The 18,568-nt window shown below is 37.5% G+C and overlaps 1 protein-coding gene across 1 annotated transcript; it reads right to left on the bottom strand.

Annotated features, from left to right (window-relative positions):
- Positions 1 to 8,754: 8,754 nt before the first annotated feature.
- EMC7 (ER membrane protein complex subunit 7) lies at positions 8,755 to 17,257 on the bottom strand. The gene is made up of 5 exons (XM_058162130.1): positions 16,967 to 17,257; positions 13,552 to 13,671; positions 12,020 to 12,158; positions 10,920 to 11,000; positions 8,755 to 9,167 (listed from the first exon to the last, which is right to left on the bottom strand). Exons 1-5 carry the CDS (start codon positions 17,203 to 17,205, stop codon positions 9,015 to 9,017), a joined length of 732 nt encoding a protein of 243 aa, XP_058018113.1. The 5' UTR covers positions 17,206 to 17,257; the 3' UTR covers positions 8,755 to 9,014.
- Between the last annotated feature and the right edge of the window lie 1,311 nt (positions 17,258 to 18,568).

Below are 18,568 nucleotides of genomic sequence, written 5' to 3'. Positions count from 1 at the left end.
ATATAATACAAAGTCATCAGATTTACCTCCCTCTTTCTGTCCACGGTGAAGTTCCTGTTAGGTCATTGCTCAGGTAAACTTGTTACATGGGACCATAGAGATGCTTTTTCTCCTATAACTTAACAATTAGATCCAGATGATGTACTTGCTTTGTTTATGCATCTTTTAAGCCAGGGATCAAGAAAGATAGTTAGAAAACAGGAGCAGAAAATGCTTCATGATGATCAGTGAAGTATGTTGCAGCTGCATTATCCAAAATTTGTATTTGTAGTATTTTGTATAGACACACTTTGCACACAGGAGAGGATGAAATTCTTGAGAATTGGTAGAGGAAATTTTGAGCAGTTCAGAAAACCGGCTGGCCCCACCTCTGCCTGGCCCCAGAGTGGGGTGGGAATGGAGATTTTGCAGTATCCTTCCCCCAGGAGTGGGGAGGGTATGGGATTTTGCAGTATTCTTCCTCTGCCATGCCTACCAAGTCACACCACGCCCACCAAGCCACACCCACAGAACCGGTAGTAAAAAAAATTGGATTTCACCACTGGCACACAGACACACAGTTTTTAAAGAACATTGGATCAACTTCAATGCAGCTTTATACTACAAATGGCATGAATGAAACTAGAAAAAATGGACTCTTTAAATGGTGTCAAACTGCTTTGGTACATCGTCTTTTTCATTTTTTAAACTAGGAAGAGATAAATAAAATGCTTACATCCTCTGTCTTGGAATGTATATGATGTACTATGTATGGAACAGGTTGCCTGCATTTTTTCATCTCAGCTAATATTTGTATTAATTGGGCATCCCCATTGCTGAGATACATGGACTACCAATTCAAAATAGATTGCCATTATGCTGAAAAAGATTTACAACCACATGAATGGCACTTCCACGCCATCAACTCAGCTAGCAAATTGCTAATTTACTCTCAAGGTCACAGAATGGTGCCATCCCCTTTGTCAAGTGAGTGTCAGTAATAGAAATTAGACATTCCTTTCATAATCTCTCCTGCAAAGAAGACTGTTTTGCACTAAGTATATTCTATGGGTTATTATTTGGCCTGAAATTTGAAAGGTACTTGCCTCAGCATCTTTAGAGTAATAGCTACTTTGTGCCATTCCTTCAAACTGCAAAGAAAATAAGATTTGTGTCACTGCTAGTTTCCTAAGTATATACTTGCCTGGAATTCCTGTAAGAGAAGCCGGAGGACAAATTAATTGTTGCAAATACACAGTTGCAATGACAACTATTTCACAAACTGCATGGGAAAGTGGAGTTCTTTATATGAGAGTGTTAAAATTTTAATCAATTGGCCTCCTAGAAAACAACCATATGCATTAAGAACACTGCCAAGAAAAATTGGGGACAGTTGAGTTTTATCATCAATGCATGAGGAATACTGAATTTTAGTCTCTCCAATTAAATTTTATCATGAAAAGTTTATTTTCGCTGGCTAGATTAAACAGCAAGAAATTCACCATTGAGAGATCTAAAGGGCCAAATTGAATACAGATCATTCTGGAGACAAACCATATAGGCTCTTGGAATGAACACTACAGAGTATTCCCAATCCTTTTAAGGTGGTTTTGGATTGTTCTTTGGGGAAGGAGGACAAGAATTCCACTTCCAGTTTTCTTCCTGAACATTTTGAAAGTTATTTCTCCTAATTTGGAGGTTGTTGACCCAACTGATTGACCATTTCCCATGGTTAGTCATGAGTTCTGCAAAGAAGGGGCAGGAGATACAGTGTAGGCTAAAGTAATCCTATATCCTCTCGTTCAGTATTCCCCAAACATTGGGAAACTGAAGTTCTCTTCTTCCTCAACTAAGACACAATGTATTCTTATCTCAAAGCACTCTACTTTTATAGTGTGCTATGAGTCACAATGATCAGTTCTTAGTGAAGTCCTCCCACACAGTGCATTTTTTGCGTGAGTCATCATGCAGGGCAAGTCTCTCAGTTGGAAATTGGCAAGAACAAAGAACAATTCATGCTGAAATGGGACAGTGCCCCCTCTGGGAATGGATAATTCCGCTACTGCTTTACTTTGGGAACAAGTGAATGTGCCAGTCGTGAAGACACATGGCAGTATTACCCTTGGTGGAGATTAGCTCGAATGAGTCAATTGAGCAGCGCATGCTGCAGAAATCCAATGTGCAGTCACCTTCATGTTAGGGACACATAAGCCTTGCATGATTTATTTCTTATGGTTTCCTAGCAGTTCTCTCTGGGGGATACTATGTGGAAAACACTATTTCCAATACTGCCAGTGTTTTTTCAGGGCACTGATGGAGTTTCTAGCATTGAGATGCCTTGGATAACCCCAGAAATGATTCTATGAATCACTTCTTGTAACACTGTTTTGCTGAAAGACTAAGGTGCTATCATTATAGCCTAAGCATAGTAAACAAAGGATTGCTACATTTGAACTGCCAAAATGGGGTAAGCATACATAGCAGCAAAAAGCAGCAGGCCCAGAAGCCTAAATAATATTCATTAAATTGTGAAAGTATGTGTTTAAAAGTTAAATTTAGACAAATTTTATGTATTAACAGCAAAAAAATCCACAACGTACCTATTATGATGCAAATAAATATTAATTTCATCAAAAGCGATACAAAGTAGTGTTGGTAATTCTTAGCCAACATTTGGAGTAATAAAAAATAGCTTTAAAATTATATGTTCTTAAGTGAAAATTTTATGCTTTGAATTTATTAAGTGTCATAACTACTGAATATTCAACATGTATTTTTTCAAATAATATTAAAATCTACCTATGTGCAATAAACTCATGGATGATAAATGCCAACAGCTGGATTTTCTTCTTTCATGGGCACTTTTAAGAAAAGTTTTCAAGACTTTTATTGAAAACATGTGAAAGCAGTTTCTGTAATAACTATTTCTATGGGTATCTGCTGAGATCACTGAAAGACCTATTAAGATGGATGCAGCAAAACATCAAAGTCCCATAAGTGCTTATAAACTGATACATTCACTCTCATTCATCTTGTATGGATTGGCCTTCATTTCATCAATACTTTTTCTTCACTGGGTCATTTCTGCTGAGGGGACAGTTATATCAACCTGTCAATAATCAATCACAGATGCAGGAAAACTTTGATTTGTTCCCCCCCAGAACACCAATTATCCAAATGCTTCACAATTTCTGCCTTCGTTCAACCTGTAACATGCTGCTCGGTAAACAGAGCACAGATAAAACTAGGGAGGCAAATGAAGAGTTTCTCTGAGTTAATAGTGCTTCTTAGTATATTTTAATATTTGTATTCTGAAAGCAACCGCTTAACTTATAATTTAAGAGAGTGGGCCAAATGTCTAGCTTGCTTATTTACTATTGGCATGAGACCCTGTGAGTAACTTGGTTACAGTTGCTATGGAACAAAGACTCCTAGCTGATCCTTTGAAATGATACAGTAGTTTTACAGCTCCATAGGAATAGGATTAATCAATGGTATGAGCAGGAATTTTAAAACAAGTTTTAAAAGTTGAACTGCCAATATAGAAACAAAGAGTTAAAAAGGGAGTATAGTCACATTACTTATGCTTGCTTAACATGTAAAATACACTCTAATATCTGACCACTTCTTCTCTTTGATCTTTGGGACACAAGAGTAGCAGTTTGGGGTGGAGTATAATCATACTGCCTCCAAATGATTATTATTAATTTTAGTCCTATTTGTCAGTGTGCTATAAGCCATTTGTCTCTTCAGAACTAGAGTGACATATAAGCTGAATAGAACTGTTATCTGGAATTTTAGGCTTCATTACTTAAAAAAGGTGATATTCACATTTTAGCATGACATCAATACCTCCTTTGAAGTTCAGGAAACCATATATTTCTTTTTAACCATTTTTTTACATGCAGAAATTAGCCTATTGATAAACTAAGCAGAGCCATATTCTGGAATCCTTGAATGTTGCAAGTGTTAAAGAAGCCCCAATGGGAAAGGAAAAGATGTAACATATTTTAAAAGTGTCTGCCTTTTCTCCTATCAATGTCTTTTATTGTTGCTTTCTGATGTTTGCATATGTATCAAATAAAGGCAACAAAATTAAATAGAAGATATAAACATGGCATTAAATAATTCATGGGAAAATTAAAATAAAAGAGCAACTGGAGTCAGGAATCAGAATACTGAGAGAAAAACTAAAGTATCAGAAGATTTAGAAAAACAAACAAGAACACCAGAAAAAGGCTTGAAATCATTTATTACCAGTTAGAAAGAGCATGCTTTAAATGCAGGTATGGTTGCACAAGTGAGAAGTGTCCTGAGATGAGCTTTTAGGGTGCTCCCAGTGACAAAGAAAGCAACCCATTTTTGCATGTGTGATTATTTCTGTGAATAAATTGATCTCCTTTATTAGAATACCACTAGGGAGAAGGCTTGAATGGAGATGGAGGGTCTTGATAAAAATTCCGTAAGGAGAAAAATGGACGCTTTACTTTAAGCATCTTTTTGCTTGTTTACATAATACAATAATCCATAATTGCATGTTTGATTTGGGCTTAATGTGTTGCATAAACTGAGCTAATCGCAATTTATTAAATAAGTCATGGTGAAACTATCTGTGGCTTAGCATAATTTCTGACAGAGGTCTTTCTCAGTGGTGCAAAGGCTTAGATCAATCAAACTAAGTTTCGGTTCGTTTTAATTATAATTTGAACAAATTATATGGTAGCCTAGTTTACACTTTGTATTATATAGTTTATGTATTATAAAATATGATAATTTTCCAATGACACCATGTCAACTTTTATGCTAAAAAGCAAAGCACTTCTTTGTACAGTATAAACCTATTTTTTATAGTCTGTATTTCATGAATTATTTTTTTCAGTTTCTCACCTATAACACTACTTCAGTATCAGGTGAGAATGAAAACAGGAAGCACATTTTGGTTTGAACCCAGAACCAACCATTTTGTTTTCAAATTCTACCAGACTGCCTTGGATTTGCTGGAGTTCAGCAGAAACCAAATGGTGAGAGCGCCTATAATTTTATAATATGAGTCAGGAAAAATGTATCACCTTCTTTCTCCATTTACCATCCCCCAGAACAGCATATGTTATCAGCCCGTTGGCCTCAATTTTCATGAACCCTACCTTTTCTTCCTTCCTCACAAAAGCATTGGCCTACTTACCTGTTTCCTACTGCAATGGATTTAGCAGCAAAGAAAAGATTCCCAAAGTGACGAATCTCACCAGTTTGTCCACCTCAGATCTTCCCTCCAATTTTTCCTCTCTTCAAGCCCCTGGCTTTTTCATGCCATTACCTGCCAAACTACTTCTGCTTAGAACAACTGTGTTTTAGTTCATAACATCTTTTTTCAGTTTGAGGCTGGATAATCTCAAACCAACTTCTTCATATATGGAATCGTTAGAATACCTACCATCTCTTTACTTAAATTGAAATAACTGTTTGGCTAACTTGTCTCTGAAATGGACAAGAGATGCCAAGATGGATAAAGGTAAGATAGAACTGTGGTTCAGTGGATTTATCAAACTGCACATAAGAGATATTGAAAAATGACTGTGCCTCATTTTGAAGAAAAAAATTGCATGGGATCTCTCCACAGGGTTTTCACATTGAAGATGAAAGAAATGGATACCAAATTTGCAGGCAACACCAAATCAGTAGTAGAACTTCAATGTTTTTGTTATCATATAACTGTTTGGAAAACTTTCAGCTCTGAGAGAAGACAAGTGTTTGATTATGTGAAATCTCAATTTAACAAGCTACAAACTCTGCATGCAAGAGACCAAATTTCCACCTAGTCATTCCCCTGAAATAATAAACAAGCCATATGTATATAAAAATTTACAACGGACGGTAACGGCAACGGACGTCTGGAGGTGCCTCTCCTGCCTCCAGTGTCCGAATCCGGCCGCCTCCGAGGCCCTTAGGGGCCAGGTGTTCCGAAAAGGACACCTGCCGCACGGACGGCTCGCCAGGGGTCTCCCAGCCGATATACAGGACTGGGGGGACCGATGCTGGCGCGTCCTAGGCTCGGAGGGGTTCGGAGGCCTCAGGCCGCGGCCATTACTGGTCGCCGCCTGGGCGCTGTGCCCGTGACACCGGGCTTTGGATTTATAATTGCAGCAGCCTGGTGGCGAACAGGAACGGAGAAGAATTGAGGAAGGAGAAGGGAAGGAGATATCGGCAAATGTGAGTGGAGTGCTCCGAGTGCGGGGGCTTCTCCCCTGCGACTGGAAGGAGCACGAATCACTTTGGAGAGAGGAGAACTTAAAATAACAAGATTACCGGTTTTGTGGAGCTCTGGAGAGAAGAGGTGATGGAGAAATTTAGGAGGGAGGGTTTGAGGCCCCTCCTCTGGGGAACAATGGTGGCGCCCAGCTTCCGCCTTCACTATGAGAATCTTGATGACATCACTTCCCTTCGGCTTCCTGGTTGACTAACTGTACTCTGGACTCGTTGCTCCTGTGAGTGCCCCCTGGTGGATCCGGAGGAAAATACAAGGGTACTGTGCTTGTCTGAGGGTTTTAAAATATATTCTTATATGGCAAAAGGTCAGAGACCAACTGCTGGAGAAATGGAGAGAATTTTGGAAAAGTTATCTAATATGGACAAGAAACTGGATGAAATAAGAGCAGAAATTGTGACTATCCAAAAGGATTTAAAGGACACTCAACAAGTCTCAGCAGAAAACAAGCAGAAAGTGGAAGGTCTGGAGGGTGAGATGCGGGCAGTGCAGAAAAAAGAGGAGACGACAGGCAATGCTGTGCTTGGACTACAGATGGATAAAATGTCTTATTTCCTTAGGTTTCAAAATCTGGAAGAAGTGGACCAAGAAGACTTGAGAGATGTTGTGACTAAACTGTTGGGAGAATTTCTTGGGAGAGGTGTTGACTTTATGAATTGGGATGTGGATCGAGTTTATAGAGTTAATTCAAAATATGCACGCACGCATGCAGTTCCTAGAGAGGTTCATGTCAAATTTGTGAGAAGAGAGACGAGAGATGAAATTCTTAGAAAACATAGGAGTGGGGCACTGACTTATAGGGGCAGGGAGATAGCCATTCTGAGGCAGATTCCCAGACAGGTACGTGAAATGAGAAAGAAATATTACTTTTTGTCAAGCAAATTGTACCAGAAGGGAGTAGGCTTCAGATGGCTGATGCCAGAGGGATTGATGATTTTCCGGGAGGGCATTACGAAAAAAATTAGTACAATTGCGGAGGCTGCGGCCTACGTGGAGGAACACAAAGCCCTCCTGGAATTAGATGACCCAGGAATTGAAGAAGGGGAGGTTATAGACCATGGGGCGGAGGCGGCTGCCGCTGTTGCGGCCCTGGAGTTGGGTCAGGCTGAACCCAGAGTTCTGAGATCCAAAACTAGGAAGTGACAATGATATTTGGTATTGTGTTGGTTTTCCTTATTCTCTTTTGTATGATATTCTGATTATTCTTGACCCTTCTTTATTGCGTATGTAAGATTGATAAACTTAGCTACTTCGTATCACCTGCTTGCCATATGGCTGTTGTATGTGTTTAAAATTTTGAGTAAAATTCTTATCATGTATAAGAAAAATGAAAATTTACCATACTTGATATGTATTTGTGTAAACCTTTTTTGACCAATAAAAACTTTTTGGAAAAAAAAAAATTTGTAAGAGGCAGTTATATATTAATTTTGTAACACCATGACCAAAATATGTAAGCTGCCATGATGTATTTTTACATTTAACACATTTGGGATATGACTTTATTCCAAATTTTTCTCTAAAATGAGAAAACTGGATTTAAGACTAAGCTGGGTTCCCATCTGCTTTTGTTTCTGTACTGTCCCCTTGACATACATTCAGTAATTTCTATTCTTAGCAAAATAATACCTCCCATGTGCTTTTTTCCTGTGGCTGAAAAACACTTAAGCTTAGAGATACTGGAATTAAAACTGAGATAAAAGGACGAATATTATTTTGCTGGTGTCTACTTAGCTCTATGGGCAAAGGTGTTCTGTGGCAAACTAGTGGCTTTTGGCATTGAAAAAATATGTCTAATTTCATGCATTGCGCTTACCAATAAAACAACAAAATCCAGAATAAATTATTTGTCTTAGATACAAAGTAGGCATCACTGTTTTCCCTGAAACTTTTTCTAATTTTGACTATAAAAATCATACAATAGATATAAGCTTCTAGGTTATTTTATAGAGAACAGGAAGGGAGTTAAAACCTAATCATTATATAAATCAGCTAATACTGTACTCAATCAAAATATAATTGCTATTCAAGTGTATTCTTTGGATGTTAGTAACATGAAAACTGATTCAATTAGGCTTGTATTACAAGTTTGTAGTGACAAACTATGTCAAGTAATTGGCTCTCTTTACTTATAACAGCACAGAACTGGATTATCTTTTACAATCTTACAATACAAGGTACTCAGTGAATTCTTTTTAAAAGTAAGAATAGAGGAAAATGTGTTTATCATTGGGACTTTTCCTAAACAAGGCTCAAATAATAAGAAATTCCATAGGGAAAAATATCAAAGAAATTTGGGAATGAATCAAATAGGAAGTTAAACTAAGATTCTGGAAGAAAACATCTTCAACTGATGAAAAAAATACTTTTTCCAGAAAAAGCATAGCAATTCATTGTGTTGAATATTAAGAAATGCACAATTATACCATTGCCATTATTAAAGAATGTTTTCTATTTCTTAAAATCAAATTATTTACAGCGATGTATTGTTTAAGAATCATTAATATATTGCACATAATTTAAATTCTTTAATGTCATTTCTACAAAGGAGTTAAATTATCATCAGTACTGACCTTACATATTTTAGACAGAAGTGATGCTCCCGGGTATTTCAAGAACAAGATATTTAAATAGATTAAAAAGCTACAGTTGTATCCTTTCAAAATTCAAACTGAATTAAGGTTACAGTAGTGGCTTTCTGTTCTTTCACAGAACATCCAGATGATAACACATCACAGAGCTGTGCAAATTGTGGTTCCAGGAAAAGAAACAACTACCTCCTTTTTCCTGCACCACTTTTTCCTATTTTACTGCTACTGCCAGTAGACTTGCTGGAAGATTTTGAAGAGAAAAGTCTTGTCATGAATTCTGACACATCAGGCAGCTCATGGTTAGAATTCAACATATTCATGGATTGCTCCATTTCCTAAATACATACAAACAGAGAAAAGTATAAGAGAAAACCATTTCTAAATTATATATTAAAGAATACACATAGTGAATTTTTACAGTTTGCATTTGCTCTCTACCACACACTCCCACTACAAACTCCTCTATTCAGCCAGTGTGAAGAACTTAAAAGAAAATTGTTACATATATATGAAACAAACTACTAAAAGCAAAAAAAGCTTAAAAACATGTCTAAAGTAGTCTTACAGGACAATATTGATTCTTACACATTTTGAAAAACTGAAAAATCTCAGTTCTAAGTATTCTTTTTCTTATAGCTTTTCTTCAAACAAATGAGCAGAGAGATATCATCCAAGCATATTTGAGTATTAGGACATTTCAGGATCTAGACTGGAGTGTAATAGGAATAACTTGAAAATAACTTGATACCTGTAAAGAACTACTGAAGACAGAGATAATTCAGAGGAAATAAAAATTAAAACCAACTGAACCCCAGCAGCAGCAGTCAAAGGCACACAGTAAGCACCACTAAATATAGAAGATTTAGTAAACACCTTGAGTCTCCATTTTGTTCTAGCCCTCCGCTATTCGGCATAATGCATGGTGAAAGGACAATGAATTAAAATAATGTAAGAAATATCATACTATAACTTCCTATTACTGTGAATTTATCAAAAGTATGGGCATTTTTGCTGAAATCATAATGACAAAGAAAAGGAGAATGGCAGCATACGGTGGCAGAAAGTTTTAGAGACTTATATTAAGCACAGAAACTGAATTCCTTTTAACCAATGTTAGTTAAAACATTTTTATTAGAAATCTGTACTAAACGATTTGCTACAGTGAATAGAAAAGAGCTCTTGATCTAATATCAGAGCAGTTCAAGAAATCAAATCAAAGAGCACGCGTGCTCAGCTAGCCATAGATCTAACCAGGACTTTGCTTTAAATAACAATGTTTACTAGAGCTCCCATATAAAAAAAAAGAGTATGCTAATTCCTAATAGGAGCAGAAGAAAGTTTAGGCAGCAAGTGCCTTTGCTGATGACAAAGGAGTAAAAGCTAACATCCTCCTAATAAGCTTTAATGAAATATGGGATAAACCCACATGGAAAATAAACCTGTTTTTGAAGATTTCCTATTCAATCATGAAATGAGTAGGGATTAACTCTCTCATGGGGATGTTTTCTTGATTTGACTTTGAGATTTAGAGCACCCCACGGTATTTTGTGTAGGTGAGGAACACAAAATTGTTGAAATTAAGATTATCCAGCATATGCATTCTCAAGCACAACAGCTTTATCACATTTGCTTTTCCATGTGGGGGTTTAACTAAAAGACAGGTTAGCCAGGTACCTGGGTAAAGGGTATTTTTCTTTCAGGTAAGCTTCATAAGAGGTTGGTGAGCAGCCCACAAATCATTTTATTTTATGAAAAAGGCAGCCATACAGGTCCTATAACTAAATTTCATTTCATCATATGATACTGACTTTAAGCTCCTCCTATATTTCATAAGCTTTTTGGGGAATGGAAATAAAACATGGAAAAAACTAATCTCCTTTTATGTCTTAAATCCTACTTTCCAGTAATAATTTCCATTTTTTTGCATTGTTGAAGTTTTTAGCTCAGCACTATATTTCAATTATAGCAATAAACCAAAAGCTCATATTATATCTGACACTTTCCCAATTCTATATATCATATATCTATACCTATATCTATATCTTGATTCAATATTTGCAGTTTTCACTTTTGCAAAGCTTACTCACCCGCCTCATGTCAGGATCACTTGTATTGACAACTTTGGGTAATAATACAAAGATTAGCAATGGAAGGATCATCATCATAACCTTAAACAAACAAAAAAATCAAAAGGTCATCGAATTTGTTAATCACTTAACAAATGTTTCACTTAACAACAGAAATTTTGGGCTAAACTGTGTTTGTCAGTCAAGGACTGCCTGTATTTCACAACAAATTATGGTGATCAGAAATATTCAAGACACAGTTTCATACAATTCCTTAAGACTGAAAAAAGGAAACTACCAAAGTTACATTTATCAAATGTGTCCTAAGTTACCACTGAGATTACAAATCTCTTGTGATTATAGGATGCGAGATGAGCAAAAACAATTGGAATCGGCTGGGTGCAAGAACCAACGCCTTCCATGGCCCTGTTGTGCTACTCACTTACGTGGGCCAGCCTTACTGTTTGAAGGCTGAATGAAGCCTTCAACTGAGTGAGGAAGCACTGTAAGGCCAGACCGTTCACACCCGCATTCAGCCCACCAGAGTTTGTTGTGCCAGGACAGGAATGAGACCCTGTCCCACAGAGCCTGCTGCTGCTTGGGCGGGGAGGATGAGAAGAATGGTGAGGCTTTGCGCCAGCTGGCGGGGAGGTAGCCAGGTGGTGCTGGCTGGGTAAGGGGCAATCATTAGATGGCTACCACCGCCAGCAGCTTAAATGCCCAAATGAAGCTGGAGTTCGCTGGCTGGGGGAGACATGAGAGGCCCTGCTGTCTCACAGAGCCTGTGCTACTTAAGTGGGGAGGACGAGGAGAAAAACGGCTGCTCAGTTGGCTCATCCCCCCACTTTGCCGCTGCCAGCAGCTTGAATGCCCCAACTAAAACAGGGATCGCACTCTCTCTCTCATACACACACAGAGTTTGGAGAGCACCCCACTCTCTGTCTTTTTGTAGCATGTAGAAGACATACTACAATCAGCAAATAAAATTATAAATAATTAAAATGTGCAATAATTAAAATACACAATAGAATATAAAAGCTAAAACTTGTTTAATATGTAATTCCTAAAAATGGAAGAATAGTCTGGTAAACTTGTTGATGTTTACACAATTCCATACATACCATGGGGTTCATTAAAAAGTCTGTCCATCCCCAAGACTCTCTCTTTATAAAATATGAAGGAGGTCCAGAAGATTTCATTTGAAGAGGATATGGCAATCGAACAACTTCTGATGTTTTGATATAATTCACGTATCTTGCTCTGAATTAAAAAATTTAAAAGTGTGTTCTATAGGTATTATCAATACCTCTACACAGTATCCTGTGACAATGTAAGCTGCGTACCACAAAGCATTTCCACTGAAGAGCCTACAATTAGATTAAATGCTGCTTATTTGGAGGTAAATGTTCTTAGGACAGCAATCTAAATTATTTTTATTTCAGTAGGTGTCTGCATTCTATGTAGAGTTGCTACCAACTCATCCAGAAATTCACTATATAGGTAGCCTTTGAATTGGGATCAGAATTTCTATCACTAGGTTAAAAGTTGTAAAGCACAATGTCACACCACTGCATCGCTTAGTGATAGCAATCCCAGTCTTAGTTGCTGTTGTTTACCAATTCTTATCAGTTATTACCCAAAAACCCACCCTCATCTCACTTTCAGCTTGGTCCCTACCAGCCTTGAGATTTGGTAAAATATGGGACTGCCTCCTCTTAAACTCCCCCCCACCCCATTTCCCTACCCTTTTAGCCACCTTGTATTCTGCCACTACACTTGTGACAAAGCAAGGCTTTTGGTAGTAGTGGGTAGGTTTCCATCCAAAGGCTGTCATAAATGCAGCTGGGCCCAAATTATATTCATGTGATCATGGGAACATTGCAACAGCTGAAATCCTTGTGTTCAGCATCACTATAATTTGGAATTGTTGCTGAAAATAAAAGACTACCTATATAGATTTACATTTTCTAAATTCTGGGCTTTTCTTACAATTTATTAATGCAAGAGAAGTTTGAGACTGGTTTAACTATCACTGCAATTTCACCTATGGAGTTATTGTACCAGATATCACTACAAGTCAACCAAATCATAACAAATTCATATATAATATTAAAACTGTAGTTTTCAGGAATCCACGTATTAAACTAGGTTTTATTTCTTTTTAAATATCTACCTGTAACATTGATATATGCAAGGTAAGTTCAAATTGCTTATGTAATTACAATATATCTATCAACACATTCTTAGCAATAAAATTATGGCTGAGTTAACATAATGCAATAAATCACCATTTGTTTTAATCATTAAATAAGTCAATGACCTGGTTTATACATTCAATCATATTCATCAAACCAAGTTTCATAAGTCAAATGACTTGATTTATATACTGTGAAAGCTAGAGAATTTAATTTACTGCTTAGTTTACTAACTGAAACAAGCATATATTACATATTACACTGTTCATTAACAAATATTTTATCCAAATAAAAATGAACACAAAATGGTTCATTTGGATTTTTGACTCACTAGATCTCAATTTCTTGAGCCTTTCCAAATGTAATATGATGGTGTATGGAGATATTAAAGTTAAGCTTTTCATCTCATAATTTACAACATCTATTGACGTTGCAATATGAAATTTTAAACAGTTCACCTCATTTTTCCTCTTGAAGTAATATCTACTCGTACTGGTTCGAATTTGTAAGCTGGAGATATAACTTCAACAACATATGATCCAGAAGGAATATCGTGAACCACAAAGCTTCCATCTGTCCTAATGAAACAGAAAAGAGCCAAACATATAACTCTATCACATAATGTTTTCAGAGATAACACAATAATTTTAGATTACATACCACAAGAAAAGTTTTGCTTAATCAGACAAACTAGTCATAGTTTAGAGCTACATTTCACAGAGCATTAGACTCTGAGTTAAGAAAATAAGATTATAATTCCTGCCAACGTATATGTACTACAATGTTCTTTATTAATAACAAGTGACAGAGAACTGATATAGCAGAGCAGTTATAAATACAAGGTAAGACATTCTAGTTTCTATCTCAGCAGAACCACTTGGCCTGAGACAAACTGTAAAAATCACTAATATGTTACATACAAAGTATATTTATCTTACAGACCTGTTGGATTTACATATAAAAACAAATGAAGTATATTATTTCCAATATTTTTTTTTGTTTAGGAAAAAAAGGCAAGTAAAGCATTACACATGGCATGGAAAAAGTTAAGAAGGATAATATTTTGGCTTGCCCACCCAATAAATTGGAGTCATTCAATGAATATGATTGGCAGATTGTACTTAAATATATTTAAGTATACAATTCATTCCTGTATTTATTCCTTAAATTTCTAAGCTACTCTACATTTCTAATCAAAGTGAACTGATATTTAAAAGAAAATAAAAATGTGCGGACAAATTTACTAGTCATAATGGCAGTAAAAGAACATAAAAACAGTCCCACTGCATCAGGACAAATCTGACATCATACCCATAAAATTGGGCTTAGGTTATTTGCAGATCAGAGCTCAAATGTTTAAAGCCTGTGATGGCCTTAAAATCATACAACTTTATAAAGCTTGCAGATTCCTGCAGTTGGTTTATCTGCAGATAATTCATTTTTGATGGTATTTTAGTTGACATTTTGAGGGCTGGGTTATCTGCAATTATATATAGCATTCCTTCCAATTAGCTTGATTGGATGACCTCTGGTTCCACTTTTAAGAAGAGAGAAAAATATTAATATTTTATAAAATTAAATAAAATTTAATAAGTGAAATAGCAAAATTCTCTGCACAGTTTACAATAAATCTGTCCACTTTCCAAATGTACTATCCTTTTCTTGTATGGAAGGTATTTGAGTCCCCAAATCATTTTGATGGGCAACTTCTACATTTTTCCTGCTCTGTTACTTTTCTAATATGATGACCAGCATCACAGACCTGTACAAGGACATTGCAATGTTGACAGATATTGTACATTTCAGCCAACATCTTCACTGAATTAACCACTAGTTCAGGGCCTCTGTGGCTCAGACTGGTAAGACAGTCTGTTATTAACAGCAGCTGCTTGCAATTACTGCAGGTTCAAGTCCCACCAGGCCCAAGGTTGACTCAGCCTTCCATCCTTTATAAAGTAGGTAAAATGAGGACCCAGATTGTTGGGGGCAATAAGTTGACTTTGTATATAATATACAAATGGATGAAGACTATTGCTTGACATAGTGTAAGCCGCCCTGAGTCTTCGGAGAAGGGCGGGATATAAATGCAAATAAAAAAAAACTAGGATTCTAAACACTGGATAGACATCAGGCTTTACCAAAGCACATGTAAAGTTAGGAGGTTTTGCTCTGATGTAATGAAATCTTGGTCAATCATACATTGGAATATATTCATTTCTCAACACCAGAGGCAACTTGATTTCTTGTGCATGTACTTCTAATCTTCAGGAATTCATTAGTGAAATATGAAAAGTTGTGTTAGCATTTCAACACAGACTATTTCAACATAGGTTAAGTTATTTTACGAACTCTAGTAAGAGACATTGGGTACCTGCTTAAAATGCAACTGCCCTTTTGGGAGGAGCATAGGGAGAAAGCAAGAACAACTTCCCCATCAATATAGTGTTTAAGGATACCACAATAATGTAACTAATTCAATTTTTGACACTTATCATTTCTAGGTCCAATTCTGATTTACCATTAAGAAAAAAAAACCCATAATGGTTAGAGGCAGGAAATTCTATGTTCAAGTTTTAATAAAGATGTACTCTAAAATATGTTGGTAATTAACATTTTCAAACAACTGAGAATGTGTGTGTGTAAATTTATATGTGCAGATCAGAAAAACAAGGACATCTGAAATTGAGCAGTTTATTCTTCCTCCGAGCAGAAAACCCACTGGTAAAGATTGAGAGGTATTGCTTTTGCCAGGCCAAATACATTTAGAAGAAACTTCTTGTGATCTTCCCAAGCAACAACTCAATCCCAACACACTGTGACACAATAAATATCCTTTAAAATCTGTCCTTACCAATCTGCCTTGACCTAATCCAGACCAGTTGTCCCCTCAGCCTATTCTCTGGCATCAAGATTTTAAGACAGAATAACGAATCATATTTTTGCCTTTGTCTAGCGAGTCAGGAAGCTTTAAATTGCAATATAATATGTATCACGGCTTTCCTTTAGAAACCCCCTACGCCAACTTTTGCCCACAGCAATGCTGTCGATTAGGATTGGTTGGGAAGGAGGCCCAATGTCATCCCCTTAACTTCCCAAGACTAAAGGATCCATTTGAACCTGTCTCTCCTCAGGGCCAATTCAGAATCCAAACTTTCATCTTCCACCTCTCAAGGCAAAACCTCCCTCGACACAAGCTTGACTTGACACAAGCTTGACTCGAGGGACACAACCACATTGTTTACTTGACAACACCAGAGCAGTATCTCGCTAGCGTCCTCAATACCTTCAATTAGCATTGTGAGGGTTTCTGGTAGTCTTTCCCCCAGGTATGAAGTGCAAAACTTAGTATTCTTTTTTTCTTTTTGGGGGGGGCAAGACAGCTTAAGGCGACAGCGATGTTAACCAATGGTGGGATTCAGCCACTTCACACCACTTCGGGAGAACCGGTTGTTAACTTTCTGAGCGGTTTGCTGAACTACTTGTTGGAAGAAATCATTAGGGCAGAGAACCGGTTGTTAAATTATTTGAATCCCATCACTGATGTTAACCCTGAGGGAAGACTGGTGGATTGACCCGCGTCTTCGTCTAGGTCGTTCCGTTTCCGAAATTAATAAATACATTAATAATTCCCCCCCCCCAAAAAATTGCTCTTTTCGTGGTTGCCCAATTTAGCCTGGCGAAAGGCTTAACTACAAACCGCGGCCAGCCTCCCGGGGTTTTTCCCGAAGAGACTCAAGGATCTAAAGCGAATTAGAAACCAGTTCTCGACGTGGTCCGGAACAAAGCCGGAGCCCCCCAACCAACCCCAGAGGGGGTCCGCAGAGCGGGGCTGGGAGAGTGTCGACGGTTAGCGCCACCGCGGCTGCTACTCACTTGAGGAAGCCGACGTGCTCCTCCCCGTCGACCAGCACTCGGGCGCCCGCAATCCAGTCTTGGGGCTTCACTCCCGGCACCACCGCGCGACCCTCGATCTTAAACCGCTCACCGGCGCCAAGAGCATCCCCGCTGCTACCGCCGCCGGGCGTCTCTGAAGCCCACGAACGTGAAGTAAACTGAAACGTCGCCGCCAACAAAAAGACCGTCCCGAGCAGACCAAAAAGTCCGGCCGCCATGACAGCTCTTGCGCGAGACACCGGGATAACGAACGAGCGGAAGGAGGCTTTTTTTTTTTTTTTGCCCTCTCTTACCCTTACCGGCGCATGCGTCAAACGACCGGAATGCGCCTTTCGACGGGCCGGCGCCGCGTGTGGTCACGTGAGACAAATAAGGGAAATGCCCGGTTTCTTATCCTCAACTCTCAAACCCCGGACTTCCGGTGTCTTCTAGCATTTTTTTTTCCACGAGGGGGCGTCGAAATTAGCTTTGGGTTGGTAGTAAATTGTTGCCAGACGAGGCTATAATATTACTGTGATTCGACAAAAGTACACCCTACCCTACTCGAAGAATCAGGATAAAAATCTTCGTGAGCCACCCGAGTGGAAATGTTTATTAGATTAATTTTCAACAAGTGACACTACCAAGGATTTTTTTAAAAGTTTGAAACACCTCCCTTCTAACAATATTAATACAAAATGTATTATTTTTTTTCCATTTGTGCAAATGTAATATATGTGTACTTGTAAAGGGTTGCAGACTATCAAAAGTTTTTCACGGGAAATTAAATTCTGAAAATGTACATGAACTGTTGATGAAGCAACTGTGCTTCCTCTATGTAGCAACTATGTATAGAATACAGATAGACCAGAGACTATTGCAGAGGTAATAGATATTTAACATTTGAAGAATAGAATAGAATAGAATTCTTTATTGGCCAAGTGTGATTGGACACACAAGGAATTTGTGCATATGCTCTCAGTGTACATAAAAGAAAAGATACATTCGTCAAGAATCATAAGGTACAACACTTAACGATAGTCATAAGAAAACAGTCAATATAAATCTTAAGGATTCCCCGCAACAAGGTTACAGTCATACAATTATAAGTGGGAGATGAGAAGATTAATAGCAATACAGACTTAGTAACTAGTTTGACAGTGTTGAGGGATTTGTTTAGCAGAGTGATGGCGTTTGGGGAAAAAACTTGTGTCTAGTTGTTCTGGTGTGCAGTGCTCTATAGCGTCATTTGTAGATTCATATTTCTTAGGTTATTAACCAGGTACTGCACTTTATTGAATCGTCTGATAAATATATTAAAATGTTACACTATAAAATTTTATTCTACTTTCACCAGTAGAAGGACTAGGATGCAGAAGCTCGACTTCTGATAAATAGTTTGGGTGTGGCCTTGTTTCTCATCTCAGTCTTTGCTAAAAGAATCTGAAATGGATCCCAAAGTTAATTTTAAGAGTGTCTGTCTCTCTTTAGTTTCTGTTTAAAAGATGCAATGGAAGAGGAACAAATTTTACTGGACAAGACTTTACAATTACAATGTCTAATAGAATAGAATAGAATAGAATAGAATTTTATTGGCCAAGT

The sequence above is a fragment of the Ahaetulla prasina genome, chromosome 1 (assembly GCF_028640845.1).
Source record: "Ahaetulla prasina isolate Xishuangbanna chromosome 1, ASM2864084v1, whole genome shotgun sequence".
In the NCBI taxonomy this organism is placed as follows: domain Eukaryota; kingdom Metazoa; phylum Chordata; class Lepidosauria; order Squamata; family Colubridae; genus Ahaetulla; species Ahaetulla prasina.
Note: the sequence above shows the minus strand (reverse complement) of the source record. Positions and strands in the feature narration are given on the sequence as shown.

Excerpts from the sequence above, each read along its gene's own strand:
- EMC7 (XM_058162130.1), bottom strand. The coding sequence starts at position 17,205 with ATGGCGGCCGGACTTTTTGGTCTGCTCGGGACGGTCTTTTTGTTGGCG. Across the intron at positions 13,672-16,966 it reads GAGCACGTCGGCTTCCTCAA|GACAGATGGAAGCTTTGTGG; the intron begins GTGAGTAGCAGC and ends CTGTTTCATTAG. Across the intron at positions 12,159-13,551 it reads ACTTCAAGAGGAAAAATGAG|AGCAAGATACGTGAATTATA; the intron begins GTGAACTGTTTA and ends TTTTTAATTCAG.